Source organism: Elaeis guineensis, chromosome 7 (assembly GCF_000442705.2).
Source record: "Elaeis guineensis isolate ETL-2024a chromosome 7, EG11, whole genome shotgun sequence".
Taxonomy (NCBI): Eukaryota; Viridiplantae; Streptophyta; class Magnoliopsida; order Arecales; family Arecaceae; genus Elaeis; species Elaeis guineensis.
The window spans coordinates 76,398,140-76,412,857 of record NC_025999.2 but is presented as its reverse complement, the minus strand read 5'-3'; the positions used below and the strand labels follow the sequence as shown (position 1 = coordinate 76,412,857).

General features: G+C 36.2%; 1 protein-coding gene and 1 long non-coding RNA gene across 3 annotated transcripts; both read left to right on the top strand.

Moving 5' to 3' along the window:
* The first annotated feature begins 809 nt into the window (after positions 1-809).
* Positions 810-7,156, top strand: LOC105048929 (uncharacterized protein At3g27210). Of its 2 annotated transcripts, none has more exons than XM_010928427.3 (4): positions 810-965; positions 1,066-1,317; positions 6,040-6,120; positions 6,231-7,156. In XM_010928427.3, the coding sequence occupies exons 2-4, from the start codon at positions 1,116-1,118 to the stop codon at positions 6,686-6,688; spliced, it is 741 nt and encodes a 246-aa protein (XP_010926729.1). In that variant the 5' UTR covers positions 810-965; positions 1,066-1,115; the 3' UTR covers positions 6,689-7,156. The 2 variants fall into 2 exon arrangements, with proteins under 2 accessions (XP_010926729.1, XP_029121524.1); XM_029265691.2 differs by having other exon boundaries at positions 818-965; positions 1,076-1,317.
* A 2,075-nt stretch (positions 7,157-9,231) lies between these two features.
* Positions 9,232-11,269, top strand: LOC114914385 (uncharacterized). The gene is made up of 3 exons (XR_003801439.2): positions 9,232-10,332; positions 10,415-10,915; positions 10,993-11,269. It is a non-coding gene; the product is annotated as an uncharacterized lncRNA (long non-coding RNA).
* Positions 11,270-14,718: the final 3,449 nt, after the last annotated feature.

Sequence of the window (14,718 nt, the reverse complement as noted above, 5' to 3'; positions counted from 1 at the left end):
TTATGTAGAATCGGCTGCATAAGGTGAATAATATGAGTTGTAAAAATTGATATAATACATGGAAAGTTTGTGTTTCTTTTGGTATATAAAAGACTGTTGATCATCAGTTGGTCATCCAATCTTAAATAAGCTTGAGAAATTTATTATGCAGTTGGATGAACATTTCAAAAGGTGTCCCTTTCATGCATTGCGCAACCCATGGGAGGCAGTTGAAAGTGTGAGATGCCAAGCCTATCAGATAGGCTAGAGAATATTTGGCATGAACCAATTGGTGACCCAGGGCATTTCCCCAGCTGATGAGACAAAAGAGGTGTCATGCTTTCCTCCCCCACCCATCCGATCTCCATCCGATATTTCACACGAGACAAACATAAAACTATATCATACTCATAACAATGGCAGTTACAGTACTCTGATGCATCCTTTCCTGTTGCAAATCAATAAAATACTCCTCTTGCCAATCAATTACACACAACAAAGTCCACACCAGCGTAGAGGAACAGAGCCTTGCATGTATTGAAATAAAAAATGCCGGCATTGTATCTCGGAATCAATCTTTTAAGCTAGAAAGTTTGGAACCATTGGTACGAAAGAAATAAAAAAAATTCCAGCTTTCTAACTCGGTGCACATGGAAATGGCACCGGCCAATAAATAGTTAGGAGAAAGATAAAATGCCCACTGATTCATGGTGGTGGGCCCCACTTATGGCATTAAGTGCCCACTCCCCGGACGTCCCTTCCCTTTCAAGTCCCTCTCCCTCTCTCACACGCACACAAATTTTCCTTTCAAGGGACTTAAATTCTTGTTTTCTAACACCCTTCTTCATTAACTGAGGAAATAATCAAAGGGAACATCCCCTCCCCCCTCTTCTTTCTCTTCTCTCTCTTTGGAAGAGCAGGGGACTTCTTTGCGTCTCTCTATCTCAAAGCAAAATGGGATGTTTGGTTTTCCTTCGTTAGTACAAGTAGAATCTGCTACCTTTCTATTAAAACTCTCTTTTTATCTATTTTTGTGTACTTTTTCTAACTTTTTCTCTCTTTTTTTTTTTTTTCTTGTTGATGCAGGAAAGATTAGAGTTTTGAAGGTGCTGGGTGAGAAGAGTTCTTCTGTACGGATGGGTTCTTGCGCTTCGGTTCAGAAGAATCCGGATACCGCTATGGGATTTCGGCTGGGTTTAGGCGCTAAGGCCAAGAGGTTCTTCATTCCTTGCCCTGCCAAAGAGAAGCCTTTGAATGGGGAGGAGAACCCGGTTGGTGGGTTTGATTTCAAGGGCAAGGTTGTGGACTCTGGATTGGATCTTAGGAGCCCAGTATTTGGTATGATCTTTTGAAGCCATTTATTCCTCTATTTTTCCTTTTTTTTTTTGGGTGCAAACTTTCCTTTTCTTTTTAGAAAAAAGAAATTGTTGCTTTTTCTGCGTACAAGTAGGTCTCTTTTTTCTTTTTTGTTTCTTTGGGGGTTGGTGGATTTAAAAGTTAACTTTTTTATTCGGGTGATGCTAATTTCTTCTTATATTTGTCTATGTAAGTGCATGAGTATGTTCTTATTCGCTTGATATTGAGACTTATTTTGTGAATACTGAATAATATTGAGTTGTGGAAGGTAACCTGGAACTAGATAGGTAATAGTGCCTTCATATTTTCATTCATATTATAATTCATTATAAAAAGTATTGGGTTGTGGTCTTTGTTGTTGCACCTCTGGTTTTAATATACCGATTGATCTTTTAATTGAAATATCGAATCATCAAGTTGGGTTATCCGATCATGAAATTTGGATAGTCAAAAGCCGGCAGCATGGGAAGCTCAAATTGTTGAGTCCGGATATCTATTTTATTTGATGCATGATCATGGCTGATGTATGCCAAGGGTTATATAAGCATCCATTTGTCTATCAGTTTGAAAGCTTTAGTATGATAACTTTTTATATTCCTGACTTATTAAAGCCCTCTTTATTTCTAGTTTCTTTCTCTATTTTAGTCATCTGTAGTTTCTTTATCCTTGGTACTTTATATGTATGTATCAATACTGAGGATTTGAACAGGGGACCTCCTCCAAGAGCCAGCCCTTGGAGAAATGCATTGTATTTACTGTTATACCTATGTTACTACATCTTGACTTTAATATGTAAAATCAAAAAGAGAAAATAAAGTTCCGCAGCTCTCCTTCTAGCCAAGTTGCATGGATGATTAATTTGAATTATTGATTTCTGCCCTTTTACCCTTTATCGCATAATTTCTAAATCCAGCCTATTATATCAATTTAACTCAAGCTTGGGAAGAGTATATGTTGTGATGGTAACATATTGATGCTGATGTTTGACTTATAAGTGCAAGCACCCAAGACTTGCTGTTGCTTTTTGACATTGGTCTTGTGATTCTCTCTTATCCATTTGTGCTTCATAGGTGCTACATCTTTTGTCTAACACCCTTTTTAAAAGGAAAATCCTTCTTGAGCACTTCTATCTGGGTTAATTTGGTCTTCACTGATCTTTTTTTTTTGGTTCAATATCCAAATTGTCTCGGTCAATTCTCTAAAACATTTTTTGTTATATTGCTCTTCCGGTGTATTCATTATTTGTTCTATTCTTTTTGATGCTACTATAATTCCACTTCTGTAATGCACATCTTATGCGTACTGGTAAACACACATCTTAAGTGCTTGAACTCCCTGAGATAATTTATTTTAATTTGTTATTGGTGTGTCAGTAATCTATATGTGCTACAGTTTCTCTATATAGTTTTTGGCAACTGTGAATTATAATTGGATATTTTAAAATTTTCAATTATTGTAAATCAATAAAATCTGGTCCTTAAAATTGACAGTGTCGAATCCAGAAATAATACACAAGACTGCCTTCTTTTTCGTTTGTTTCCCCACTTGTAGATAACTATACTTTTATACTCAGGATACTATGATGATATTCCTTTTCTTTTGATTACTTTTCCTGTTCCTCTCCCATCAACGGCATTAACGCCAAAATTTCCTTAGAAAATAAATTTTGAGAAATGTGACATCATTATATAACTTGTTGTAGAAATTTGGTATACTATTCTGATCAGATTTGAAACTCATTAACAGCATTTTTTTATTGTATCGATATAATACCATCTATGGAAGAAGAAAATAAGTGTCATCAGGACTTTGCCCTATCAACTTAAAACTTATCCTGTCCATTATTGGTGGGGAGTATATTAAGCATTGGTTAAAACAATAAATTAGGTAGCGTGTTTGATTCCATCATCAATTTGTCAGTACAAGCAATTTTATATTCTGTTTGAATCCTCTGCCCCAGGTAATAACCTAGCATGGTTTTTTCCATGCTTTACTACCACATTAGAAAAATAACCCTTTGTATCTAGATATGAAATACTAATGTGCTCTAGCCTTCTTAAGAATTAAAATAGAAATTACTTTAGACATATATAAATCAAATAGAAGCCAGGTAAAATCAACATACTTTCTTAGTGGTAAAATCAACATACTTTCTTTCTTAAATACATGGAGAAGATGGAGGTTTTACTTTGGGTAAGAAATTGCAATTGTTAAACTTATTTTCAGTCAAAGAATAAAACCTTACCTTAGGTGAAGTTTTTCACTCCTCAACTTGTTGGGAATTTCTTAAATAATTCTAGACATATTACAATTTGTAATGATGTTGAGATAGCACTTGTTGAATGTGGAGTATGGTGAAGTTGTATTTCCAAGCCCTATCTTGAATTAAAATTCTTAAAGGGACTCTGTCTTAGTCTGCCTTGTTTTGAAAAAAGGTTGCATATGATGTTTTTCTTCATATGCAGGTAACATAATGCATGTCATGTTTATGGAACCATTAGATTCACATTGACTAGTTATCAAATGAAAGTGCTGTCACAAAATCATTACATATTATTTTGCTTTATATATAATAAATTTTATATATAAATCATCAAGTTGATGCAAGTGTCATCAGCAAGCGTACAAGTTGGTGGTTGGCACCAAGCACTGAATTCAAACTATGGTAGCTTGCAACATTCAAAGTTTCCAACTCATATTTTCAGTATTTGTTAGGTTTAAAAAAATGCTAATGGAATTGGGTGGAGACTAGTCATTAGAAACCTCTGCCCATGACATCTATGACCAGCTCAGCAAGCCCTGTACTATTCGTGTCCTCGAAAGAAATGCTGACTTATTGCTCTATTCACTGAACAATGGGTACCATCATCTAAGAAGACAGACTGAATGACAATTCTCATCATTGAATTCAACAAGAAATTCAAATTTGCATTCAGACATATGTGAAGTTGAAAGAAATTCTTTAGCCCTAGGCCGGTTTTGGCAGAAAAGTTTGGAATCTGTTTTAGAGGGCTCTACTAGAATTTGGTTTCCTATATGCTAACATTTTCTTTTCTTCAAGGATACGATTCTTAAAACATATTGTTGCATATATTGATGAGCAGCTTTCCCAACATATAATATTTAACTTGGATATATTTTGCACAAACTTAGGGTTTCAAAGAAGTATTTATCATGTAAATTGGGAAAGGGTCTGCATGCCTGTCCAAGGTGGCTTAGGATATAGAAAGACACATGTGACAAGGAATTGTTGGGTTAAAGGATTTGAATAGTGGATTGTGAAGAAGAAAGTCTTGAAGCAAGGTCCCTATGTTGATTTCAGGATGGATTATGCTTGTGATTGGGAAGGGATATAGAGTAAGCATATGGAAACATATTTGAATGGACAATGTAGTGCTGGTTGTTTACCCATTGAATTTGTTTGCTGTTACTTCCGTGGGTACTGTTTGGTTGGTCAAGAGGATGAGAGATCTGCATTTATCTTTCGTATTAACGATTAATGATAAAGATTTACGTGGTTAATGGTCTTATCAAAGGAGGGCTGGGCTTCAGTTAAAAGAGGATAATAGAAGTTTTTGGAAGTTAAAAGTGGGAGTATTCTATCTTGTATCTTCCTTTAAAGGCCTGTTGGTGGATGGTCATCCAAATGCATTTTGAAGGGTAGTATGTGGAGGCTCTAAGTTCTCAACATTACTCAAGCTTTTATTTTTGACCACCACTTTTAAGTGCAAAGTCAATGCATGACAATATCACAGAAAGGAAATGAGGTGATGGAGAATTGCTTTTTTTTTTTTTTGATCTCCGGGTACCAGTGTCAATGGTAGTTTGCATCGTGGTAGTTCACCAAGGATAAGGCTCCACTAGGGGTAAAGCTTGTCTGCAGCACCAGATATTCTTTTCCTTGTTTGCTGCAATTAATGGCAAGGAGTGGCTTACTTTATGGTTCTTTTCGAGCATGAGCATGGGCAGGGATTATATGCTTGCAGGGTATAGCACGTTGTCTGGTTAATGATTTGCAAAAAAGGGAATCAGTGTGCTACTAAAAATTGTTGCCTTAAAAGGACTACCTTTAAACTTAATTGGCCAGGGTATCTGTGTTCTATCCAGTTGAACTGGAAATTAGCTTCCCTCATGGAAGAATTGGTATTGTATTTTTGCTCCTTGATGACTCCTCATGGTTGATTTCTTTCTTCTCTGCATTAGATGCAATTACCCTTTTATCATTCGGCTATTGAGGAAGATTTGCTCAAGTTCTCCACTCATTTCTAGTTTCAAGAATAATGTAGCTTTCTCAAATAAACAATGTAAATCAAAACAAGTGTTGATATGAGGGATTTGATCAGTATCAATTTAATAAAGTTTTAGGGCTTCTGAAAAATAAATACTTTCATCTATCGGCCCCTTCATTAAGATAGCTAAGACTTAATTTGTGGTAACTGTCTAGCAATATTTTCCTTTATGTTAGATTCCCTGGTTCGTAATTTTGTGTTCCCATTAAGATTTAAGATACAATCTCTAATTAAATATCCACAAATGCACATCTTTTGTAGAATTTATTATAAACAGCCACTTTAATCTTATTAAAGAAGAGCTGCTTTAGCTCTTTGCAGGTTGCTTGATTGTCTTGCATTGACAAAAAGGTCCATCTGTTGCACTTTTAGCACCAAGTTTTAAATTAATGTAATCCTTTCTATGACTCGGCAGGTAGTAAGGAGGAGATCTTTTTTGACTCGCGGCCATGGTTAGACTCCGACTGTGAAGATGATTTCTACAGTGTCAATGGAGGTAAAACTACTGTAGCTTCAGGAAATTTGATTTTTAAAGAGTAATGTTATGGTTGCAAATACAATTTCCATTTTCAGGAATATAACAATAGTCTATTTTCTTTTATGCAGAATTTACTCCGTCTCGTGGCAGTACTCCAAATTACCAGACAACCACAACTGCAACACCTCGGCTAAATGATGCTTTCTTTATCGACAAATTTCCTGACTCTAAATCAGAACCTTCTCCAACTGGTAGAAAAAAACTGGCTGAACTTCTTCGAGAATCATCGCAAGGTGAAAAGAATATCAAGGAACAAAATGCTTCTGATAACAAGAAATTTGAAATCAACGGGAAACCGGATGGTGGCAAAATCAGCTCTGACCAACCTCCGAAATCATTAGATGGAAGTCCCTACATCTCTGGAGCCAATTCTGTGTACAGCGGTGAAGTGTCTCCCACTAGAGACCCTAAGAACAGAAAAGAGAGGACATGGAAAAGTGTACATTGTTGCTTGCCTAGTTTGGTACAGAGTTTTAACTTTGATGAGAGGAGGCAGAAAATGAGCCCAGGACCCTGTGCTGCCTGACGTCACCATCGATCTAGGAGATGGCTTTGGCCTCAATGAGTCTACCTGTTGGTTGCTGCAACTTGGGCAACACTATTTAGATGTCCAATCTGTATTTTAGTGTTCATATAGAACTGGAATATTAGCCGTTACACTTGTTCCTTGGATACCTTTGAAAGTATTAGATGATCGAAATTGGTATGACGGAGAGAGAATGGTGGATGTGTCTATATGTTAATACCTAATGGTCATCAAAGTGCACTCTAAAACATTTTACAAACATGCATCTCTAGTGTAGTTTTGGTGATATCAGTGATCAGAAAATCCATGTAATGGGGAAGGATGAAGGAGAACCAAGGGACATGCGTGTTAGGTAAATTTGACTGTCCCTCGTGGTTGTACATTTCTTAAAGTTGATAATCCTAGAGGCAAAATGTTCGAAGAGTTTGGTAATATGTAAAGAATTTCTAATCTGAGCCTTATTTTTTACGCTACTGCTTCATGTTTTATACTGCACCAAACTATAGCTTTATTGTTGTGTATGCCTTATATTATCTGAAATATTTATCCAGTGTAGCTCTTAGATTTCAAGAATGTGGGTGTCGTTATATTACTTCTCAATACTATAAAGAAGCATGTAAGTTGTCTTTTCTTATATATTTTCTGCCTTCATGTTTATCTGTGTCCCTAATATCAGTCATCATGAGAGGGTAAAACCCTCATTTCCTCATCTTCTACTGCACTGTAAAATTTTCTTTTCTTTTTTTTTTTTTTTTAAATTCTTTAGCCCTCGGCTATTTCGCTTCATTACTTGCTTTACCTTCACAAACAACTTGAGCCCTTTCTTGGATGGTACAGTGAGTTAAGCAACTCTCCAGCGATATTAAGAAGAGGGAAAGGGTCTAAGTAGTGATGTCTATGCAGCGTCACAAGTTTGTCATGTCACTTTTTAGGATCTGTTTAGATGATTGAGCTCATAAAATAGTTCAACTATCAAAAATATAAATTATGGGTTAGATTTGGCTTATTTTACGGCTATCCAAGATCATTTTGTAAGTCAGGCTAATCCTTATCCCATAGATTTTCCTGCATTGGCTTTTTATCTTTGTGAAATTAGAGGTGCTAAATCTGGCCCTCTGCGTTGGTATGTGTTAATTCTGCATTCTGGTTCCGTTATATTATGGATACATATGCAGGTGAAGACAGCATCAAGAATTTAACTGAGGAATTTTTTGCATGTAAGCCCTTTCCTTATAGATAAACCGTAAATTGAGACTTCGTTCATAAGTTCAAATTCCTCATTCATATGCATGGAAACTAGCATCTCCATTATTGTATAAATTTGTCAATAGGATCCCTACTCAACTTTTCATCATCTATATTGAAATATTTATTGTATGTTTCCCATTTCTCCCTTCATCCGCTTTCTAGAGCTTTTAGTTAGTGAGCTACTGATGCTTTTCAAACACCACCATCATTGAATTTATGTTCCTCTCTACCATCCTTCCAGGAATTTAAATCTTGATTCTATCTTGATTTAGGGGCAGTTAACATACTTCACTGGATCGAAGCTCTCAAATACCGAATGAGAGGAATGCAAAGAAACACGATAAATTGTTATTATGACCATGAAAGTTTTGTCGGCGATATTATAGGAGATTTCCGGAATAAAAGATATCTTGATATGTAAGTACATTTAAAAATATTTTTTTACAATTACTTTATATTAGTAGGGCTTATATGCAAAAAAACTCCTTTAAATAATTATGACACTGGTGTTGATGTGAAGCATGCGGTAAGATGCTGCTATACCGAAGTGGTTAGTTTTTTCTGTCTATTCGATAGCTATAGATTCGGTATTTTTTATTTAAATAATATTAATTTTTTTTATAAAATTAATATATTTTTTAATTTATTTATAAAAATAATATAAAATTATAAAATATCATTTCAAATGATATTTTTTGATACAAAATGTCATTTGAAATGGCGTTTCTTCGCTTCATGTCATCTCCTCCCTCCATCTCTCGTGGAATCAAAGGATCAAAAAAAAAAAAGAAAATCACCATTTGTAATGGCACTTTTGAAAATGCCATTTCAAATGGTGTTTTTGAAAGCGCCATTTGAAATGGCATTTTCAAAGACCCAGGCAATTTAAGCCTCTTCTTCCCTTCTATTTTTCGTTCTCCGTCCATTCACTATCGAACCTCACCTTTTCTCCACCCGTTCACCGTCAATCCCCACTCCAATTGCTCCGATCGATCTCCGATGAGCCCACCATGCTGGTAAGCCCTTCTTCCCCTTCTTCTCTCGCTCTTCCCCCTCTTCTCTCTCTCTGCCAGTGGCGGCCACCCCCCCATCCCCCCGGCCCTCGATTGATGGCAGCCCCATCCCCCTGGCTCGGCGGTGGCCCCCTCGACGGCGGCCGCCCCCCTTTGGCCCGGCGGCAACTTCGCCCCCCCTTTAGTTCCAATTGATGACGATGAAGATATTCAAGAAATGTTGACATTTTCTTTGAAATATTCAAAATGTCAATTTTTAGAATTATATATTGAAAAGGAAGATGTATCGAGCTTTGGATACTATAGTCGGCTTTTAATCCAAGAGGGCAATACTCCTGGACCTTCCTCACCTTTCGTAACTCCTATGGTGCAAATCGATAGTGTTGAGGCTATGTTTGCAGAACAATATTCTACTACTGTTGGTCCTAGTTGTCCAATTATTTAAAGTCCTATGGTGACTTCTCCTTTGATGTCTTCTGCTATGCTGACTTCTCCTATAGTGAAAGTAGTAGTAAGTGCAGGATACGACACTCATATAGGGGACGATAACTGGGTAGGCAATGGAATAAATTCTGATAATCTAGGTTTTGAGTCAGATGACAGTGAGGATGAAGACTATTGGATGGATGAGGACAGTAGCAGTGATGATGATGATGAAGATGAAGATGGTGATGAAGATGTTCAGCCTGATATTAATGTGGGAGAACCATAACCTCATTTGCACGAACCCTCACAATTTTTTAACAATATAAATTTAGATGATGGTGGTTGTATTAGCGCTGGTCGAAGATTGAACTCTAACTATCAGTGGAAGAAATTAAAGGCTCCAGAAATATATTTTCAATATTGTTTTATATATTTTTGTGGGATTGTATTTTGAATGTTGTTTTATATCTAGAGATGAACTGTATTGTGTGTTTAAATTGTATTATGTGACAATATTGTGCTACCAGACATTTACTAGTAATGAATTAGTGACATCATCATTTTCATGCATTGAAAATTATATTTTTCATGAAATGAATGGCTATCATATTTCTTATACTCTAATACACTTGTGATATATATCATTATTTTAGGTTCATTAGTATGTTATGGCTTATGATCTACGGCATACAGACCCTCGAGATAGGAGTATTCTTACATTGCAGGAGTACATCGGTCAAAGACTATTTTAGATGGCGGTGTAAGCATTCTAATCCTACTCTTACTACTTATATTTTTTATAAAAAAAATCTTATTAAAGTCATATACATTATCTAATACTACTCTTACTACTTATATATATGTAACGGGACATATCCCATTAGATATGGATGATGCTGCTTTGGAGGGTCTATTAGCTGGCATACAGCATGATCAGGTTGATCTACTAGGATGCAGGTATGTAACCAGTAGCATTGATTTTACATGATAAATGACTGTATGTTTTCATATAATAACATAGTGGCTTTATTTTGGACAGGTGGAGGACTCGATTGATTGGTGCTAATAATCCGGTGCTACACACAGTTATATATTATAGGGATCAGTTAGATCAGCAGCATGATGATCAGATATTATGGGTGCCTTACACACCAGATATATTAACCGCATTGCCCGAGATATGTCGATCAGATCAGCATGTATGGAGGACACGCGCACCTCTCATTTGCTTCGACATCGTGGAGAGTTTGGCATGCACCAGGATGTTCCCCCACCATATGACACTTGAGACGCTCTCCACCGTTTGGATCGATGAGGGCGACATCATCATGATTGGGTTCGAGAGCATTGGGAGTATATTGATGCATGGGAGAGATGAGAGGATTTGATTGTTGCTGGTCCACCTATGCTTTCCATGATGGATTATTATGATCCATGTCTGTAGTGGTACAGGAGCATCACCAGATGATTCATCTCGCTATTGATGAGTGAGCATCTCGAGATGAGGTTCCGTACTTCGAGTGGTATGATGGATATTGTGGTAAGTATATTTTGCTTTTATCTCATTTTGTTATGTTGTTATTAATATACTTATGAGTAATATTTATTTTTTTACAGTTTCATAGGATCACATCGTGATATTATACGATAAGGAGTAGATTCCATTCGATCGCTGTTGGATGTAAGGATCGAGCACTTATCGATATTATGGACGGCCTTATTGATACTATGCGAGTTGTCTCAAAGGATAGACGACTTTAAATTGTGCCATCGGCAACCAGAAATGAGACACATTTACGAGAGACGGATGCGTAGGAGGCTCCAGTATCTTGATATATACAGCTCTCGATAATTATGATATTTGTATATGCTAAAATAATTTTGTAATCATTAATATTATAATTTATACTATATTAGTTGCATAAAAAAATTAATTGTTAAAATTATCCAACATTTAACCATTCAACATCCTTTAACCATTCAACATCATTCTTTCATACTAAGAAGATATATTCATACCATAAATTAAAAACTGCTACAAGAAAATATAGTACTACATCATCACACCACACAATACATATACACCACACAATATATATAACCAAAAACTACTACATCATCGCACTATAGAAGATATAAAATCTGATAATCTAATCCTTTGGATCAGCTTGAACAGTAGGACGATAGTGACGAGCAGATGAGGATGGCCTAGAGGAGGATGGCTGATTGGGAGGAGGTTGACTGGGAGGAAGCTGACTGGATTGATTACTTAAAAGATTTGAAACAAGAATATTCATCTATTGGCCGATCCGGATAACATTATGTAAAACTATAGCCAATCCAGTAGAGAGAATATTTTATCTTTCTATTCCATCGGATTCTCTATGTATCGCATTCTGGAGCACTCTAAGAGTGCAGATAATCTCGCCTAGCTGATGTTGCATATCTGTATGAGATGAATATCTCTCTAATTCTTCGATACGACAGACTAAATTATGAATGTCCTGTCTTATATCCTGTACTGCTGAAATAAGATTGTCCAATTTTTTCTCGAACGAAGAAGAACTATGTATCCCGCTAGGATCCATACGTGTAGTGCTCTCTCCTGAAGACGATAACTGAAGAATAAATACAACTTCCTGAGCGATTGCACTGACCATATTTGGAGTCATCCTCATTTGCTCAATAGATTCCATACCCTCCATAGACCTAGAAGGTCCTACTTCACTCCTCCTCTTGGAAGAAGGTCCTACTTCACTCTTAGGTTTTTCTTTCTCAGCTAAAATATTTTCGTCTATATGTTCTCTCCTTCCATTCTTTCTAGTCCACTCACCATCAATTTTAAACCAATGCATTCTGTGTAGGACTTTTTCATTGATTTTGCTACCTCTACCTAATTTTGTTGATTGTTCACCCTAAATTTTTACTCTATAATGTTTAAAGACATGTGTTAACATCATGGCATAAGGCAGAGACATCTGTGCCTTATCCATCGCTTCTTGTATAACTTTGATTATCATTCTTGAAAGGTTGAGTGGGATACATTTGACTACATGATACATAATTGCTAAATTTCTCTCTATTACAGTATCAAATCCTCCAACCTGAGGTTGTATAGTCCAGCAAATAATTATATGGAGTAGTCTTATTTCAATATTTAAGTATCTTTCATAAATTCTCTGGAATTGACCATGATCTTCTACCCTAATAATAGTTTCTACTCTTGTAGTTCTATCTCTTTTACTATCCCGCAGCTCACCTATGGTTGGAAGTTTTAAAATTTCTCCTAGTATTTCATCATCCAAATAAATTTCTTTTTTCTTAACTGAAGATGATACGGTATGTTCTTCAAATGAAATATTCTCATAAAATTTTCTAACTAACTTCATAAATATTGGGACTTTAGCAGTGCAGATAAATTCTCATCCCATGGCTCTAATTAAATTTGCAATCTCAAATCCCTCTGAATCTAAAAAGTTGATATCAACAATATGGCTGGAGAGAATATTTTTATCACTTACTGGAGTTCTCGAAGGAGGTGATCTTGAAGGAAGAGGAGTTCTCGGAGGAGGTGATCTTGAAGGAGGAGGTGATGGTGCTTCGCTTGCTTCTCTTCCCCTTCCTCTTCTGCTTTCTTCTTCCCTTTTGCTTTTTTCACTTCTGCTTGCTCTTTGGCGTTGGGGAAGACGCATCTTCGGAGCCATTGGTCGAGAAGGAGATGGAAGGAGATTTTTAGCTTGAAAAGGAGATTTTTTATTTAGATTAAAGACGTGAGTGGAGATGGTTGTGAAGATGAGAGCTAGGGATTCTGCGAGGAATGGAAGAGAAAGAAGATGAAGGAGTGGATATTCCGAACTAATTCGATGATTTGAAAATATATAAAAGCGATGGAAGAAGCCGCCTAAAATAGGATTGGATGTAGCCGCCTAAAATCAGAAAACAATCCAGATGTAGGTGTCTACGTCTAGGATGTAGGCGCCTACAACCCAGATGTAGGCATCTACATCCTGATCCCTCTAGGCGCCTACATCCTGGCTCACTTCTGTTGGGTCACGGGTGGGTCACGAGAACTTAAGGTTAGATCATGAAAACTTTAGGTTAGGTCACAGCATCTGGGTGCCAAGCAAGTCATGGATGCTAAGTTATGGGTGCCTGCAACATGCAAGCGTAAGTGCATATCAGAACGGCTTTATAAGTCATCGTTTGATATGGCGACTCCTAAAGTTTCCCTTTCACACCATGATTTTTCTGGCTGATTCAGCACTCCCACATAATGTGAGGGTGGGTTAGGTGGTGCCTAAAGTCGTTCTATCAGGGCGACTTTTTTTCGAATAGCCTCTTTGTAAATATTTTTTGAAGAATATTATTTTCATAAATTATTTTAAAATTAACAGTAAATCAATAAAAAATTCAGTTTGAGCTGATATAGGTCGGTACGACACCGGTACAGGGCCGTATGGGGATGGTACGGATTGGTTTTCTTTTTTTTTTTGGGCCATTGGATGGATTTTTTTGAATGGAGGGGTGTAATCAAGAAAACGTCATTTGTTATGGCATCTTCGAAAATGCCATTTGAAATGACGCTTTTTAAAACGCCATTTGAAATTATGCTTTCAAAAGTGTCATTACAAATGGCAATTTTTTTTTTGATCTTTTGATTCCACGGGGGACGGGGGGAAGAGATGACGTGGAGCGAAGAAACGCCATTTTAAATGATATTTTTTATCAATAAAATACCATTTTAAATGACGTTTTATGGTTTTACATCGTTCCTGTAAATAAGTTGAAAGGCGTATTTGTTTTATAAATTTTTTTTTAATATTATTAGGGTAAAGAACTCTATAGGTTTCATCAAAGTAAAATGAGAGCTTACATTTTAAATATAAAAAATAGAAAGCAAATTAGTCCCCATCACACATGCCAGGTAGGGATGGCAATTCTAGCAGACTTATTGGGTATTCGACTTAATTGAAATGGAGCAGATTTTTATCTTATCCGATTGTAATATGAGATAGATATAGATTCTAAAAAAAATATTCGAAGTAGGTTCAAATCAGATGTGGTTAATAGTATAACCCATTCTAAATTTGATCTAACATAATCTTAATTTAAATTTTTTTTTTAAATTATAATTATTTTATAATATTTACATAACGAGTTTCTTATCTGATCCGATCTATATATCTACTTGATCCGATCCATAAATCTACTTAATCACACCCAATCTGATATGAGGCAACATGGATACAAACTTTTTAACTATAAAATGGATGCGAATATTGATCAATCAAGTAATTCTTTATATACTGTATCCGGTGTAGAAAAAATACACCGTCCCATCTG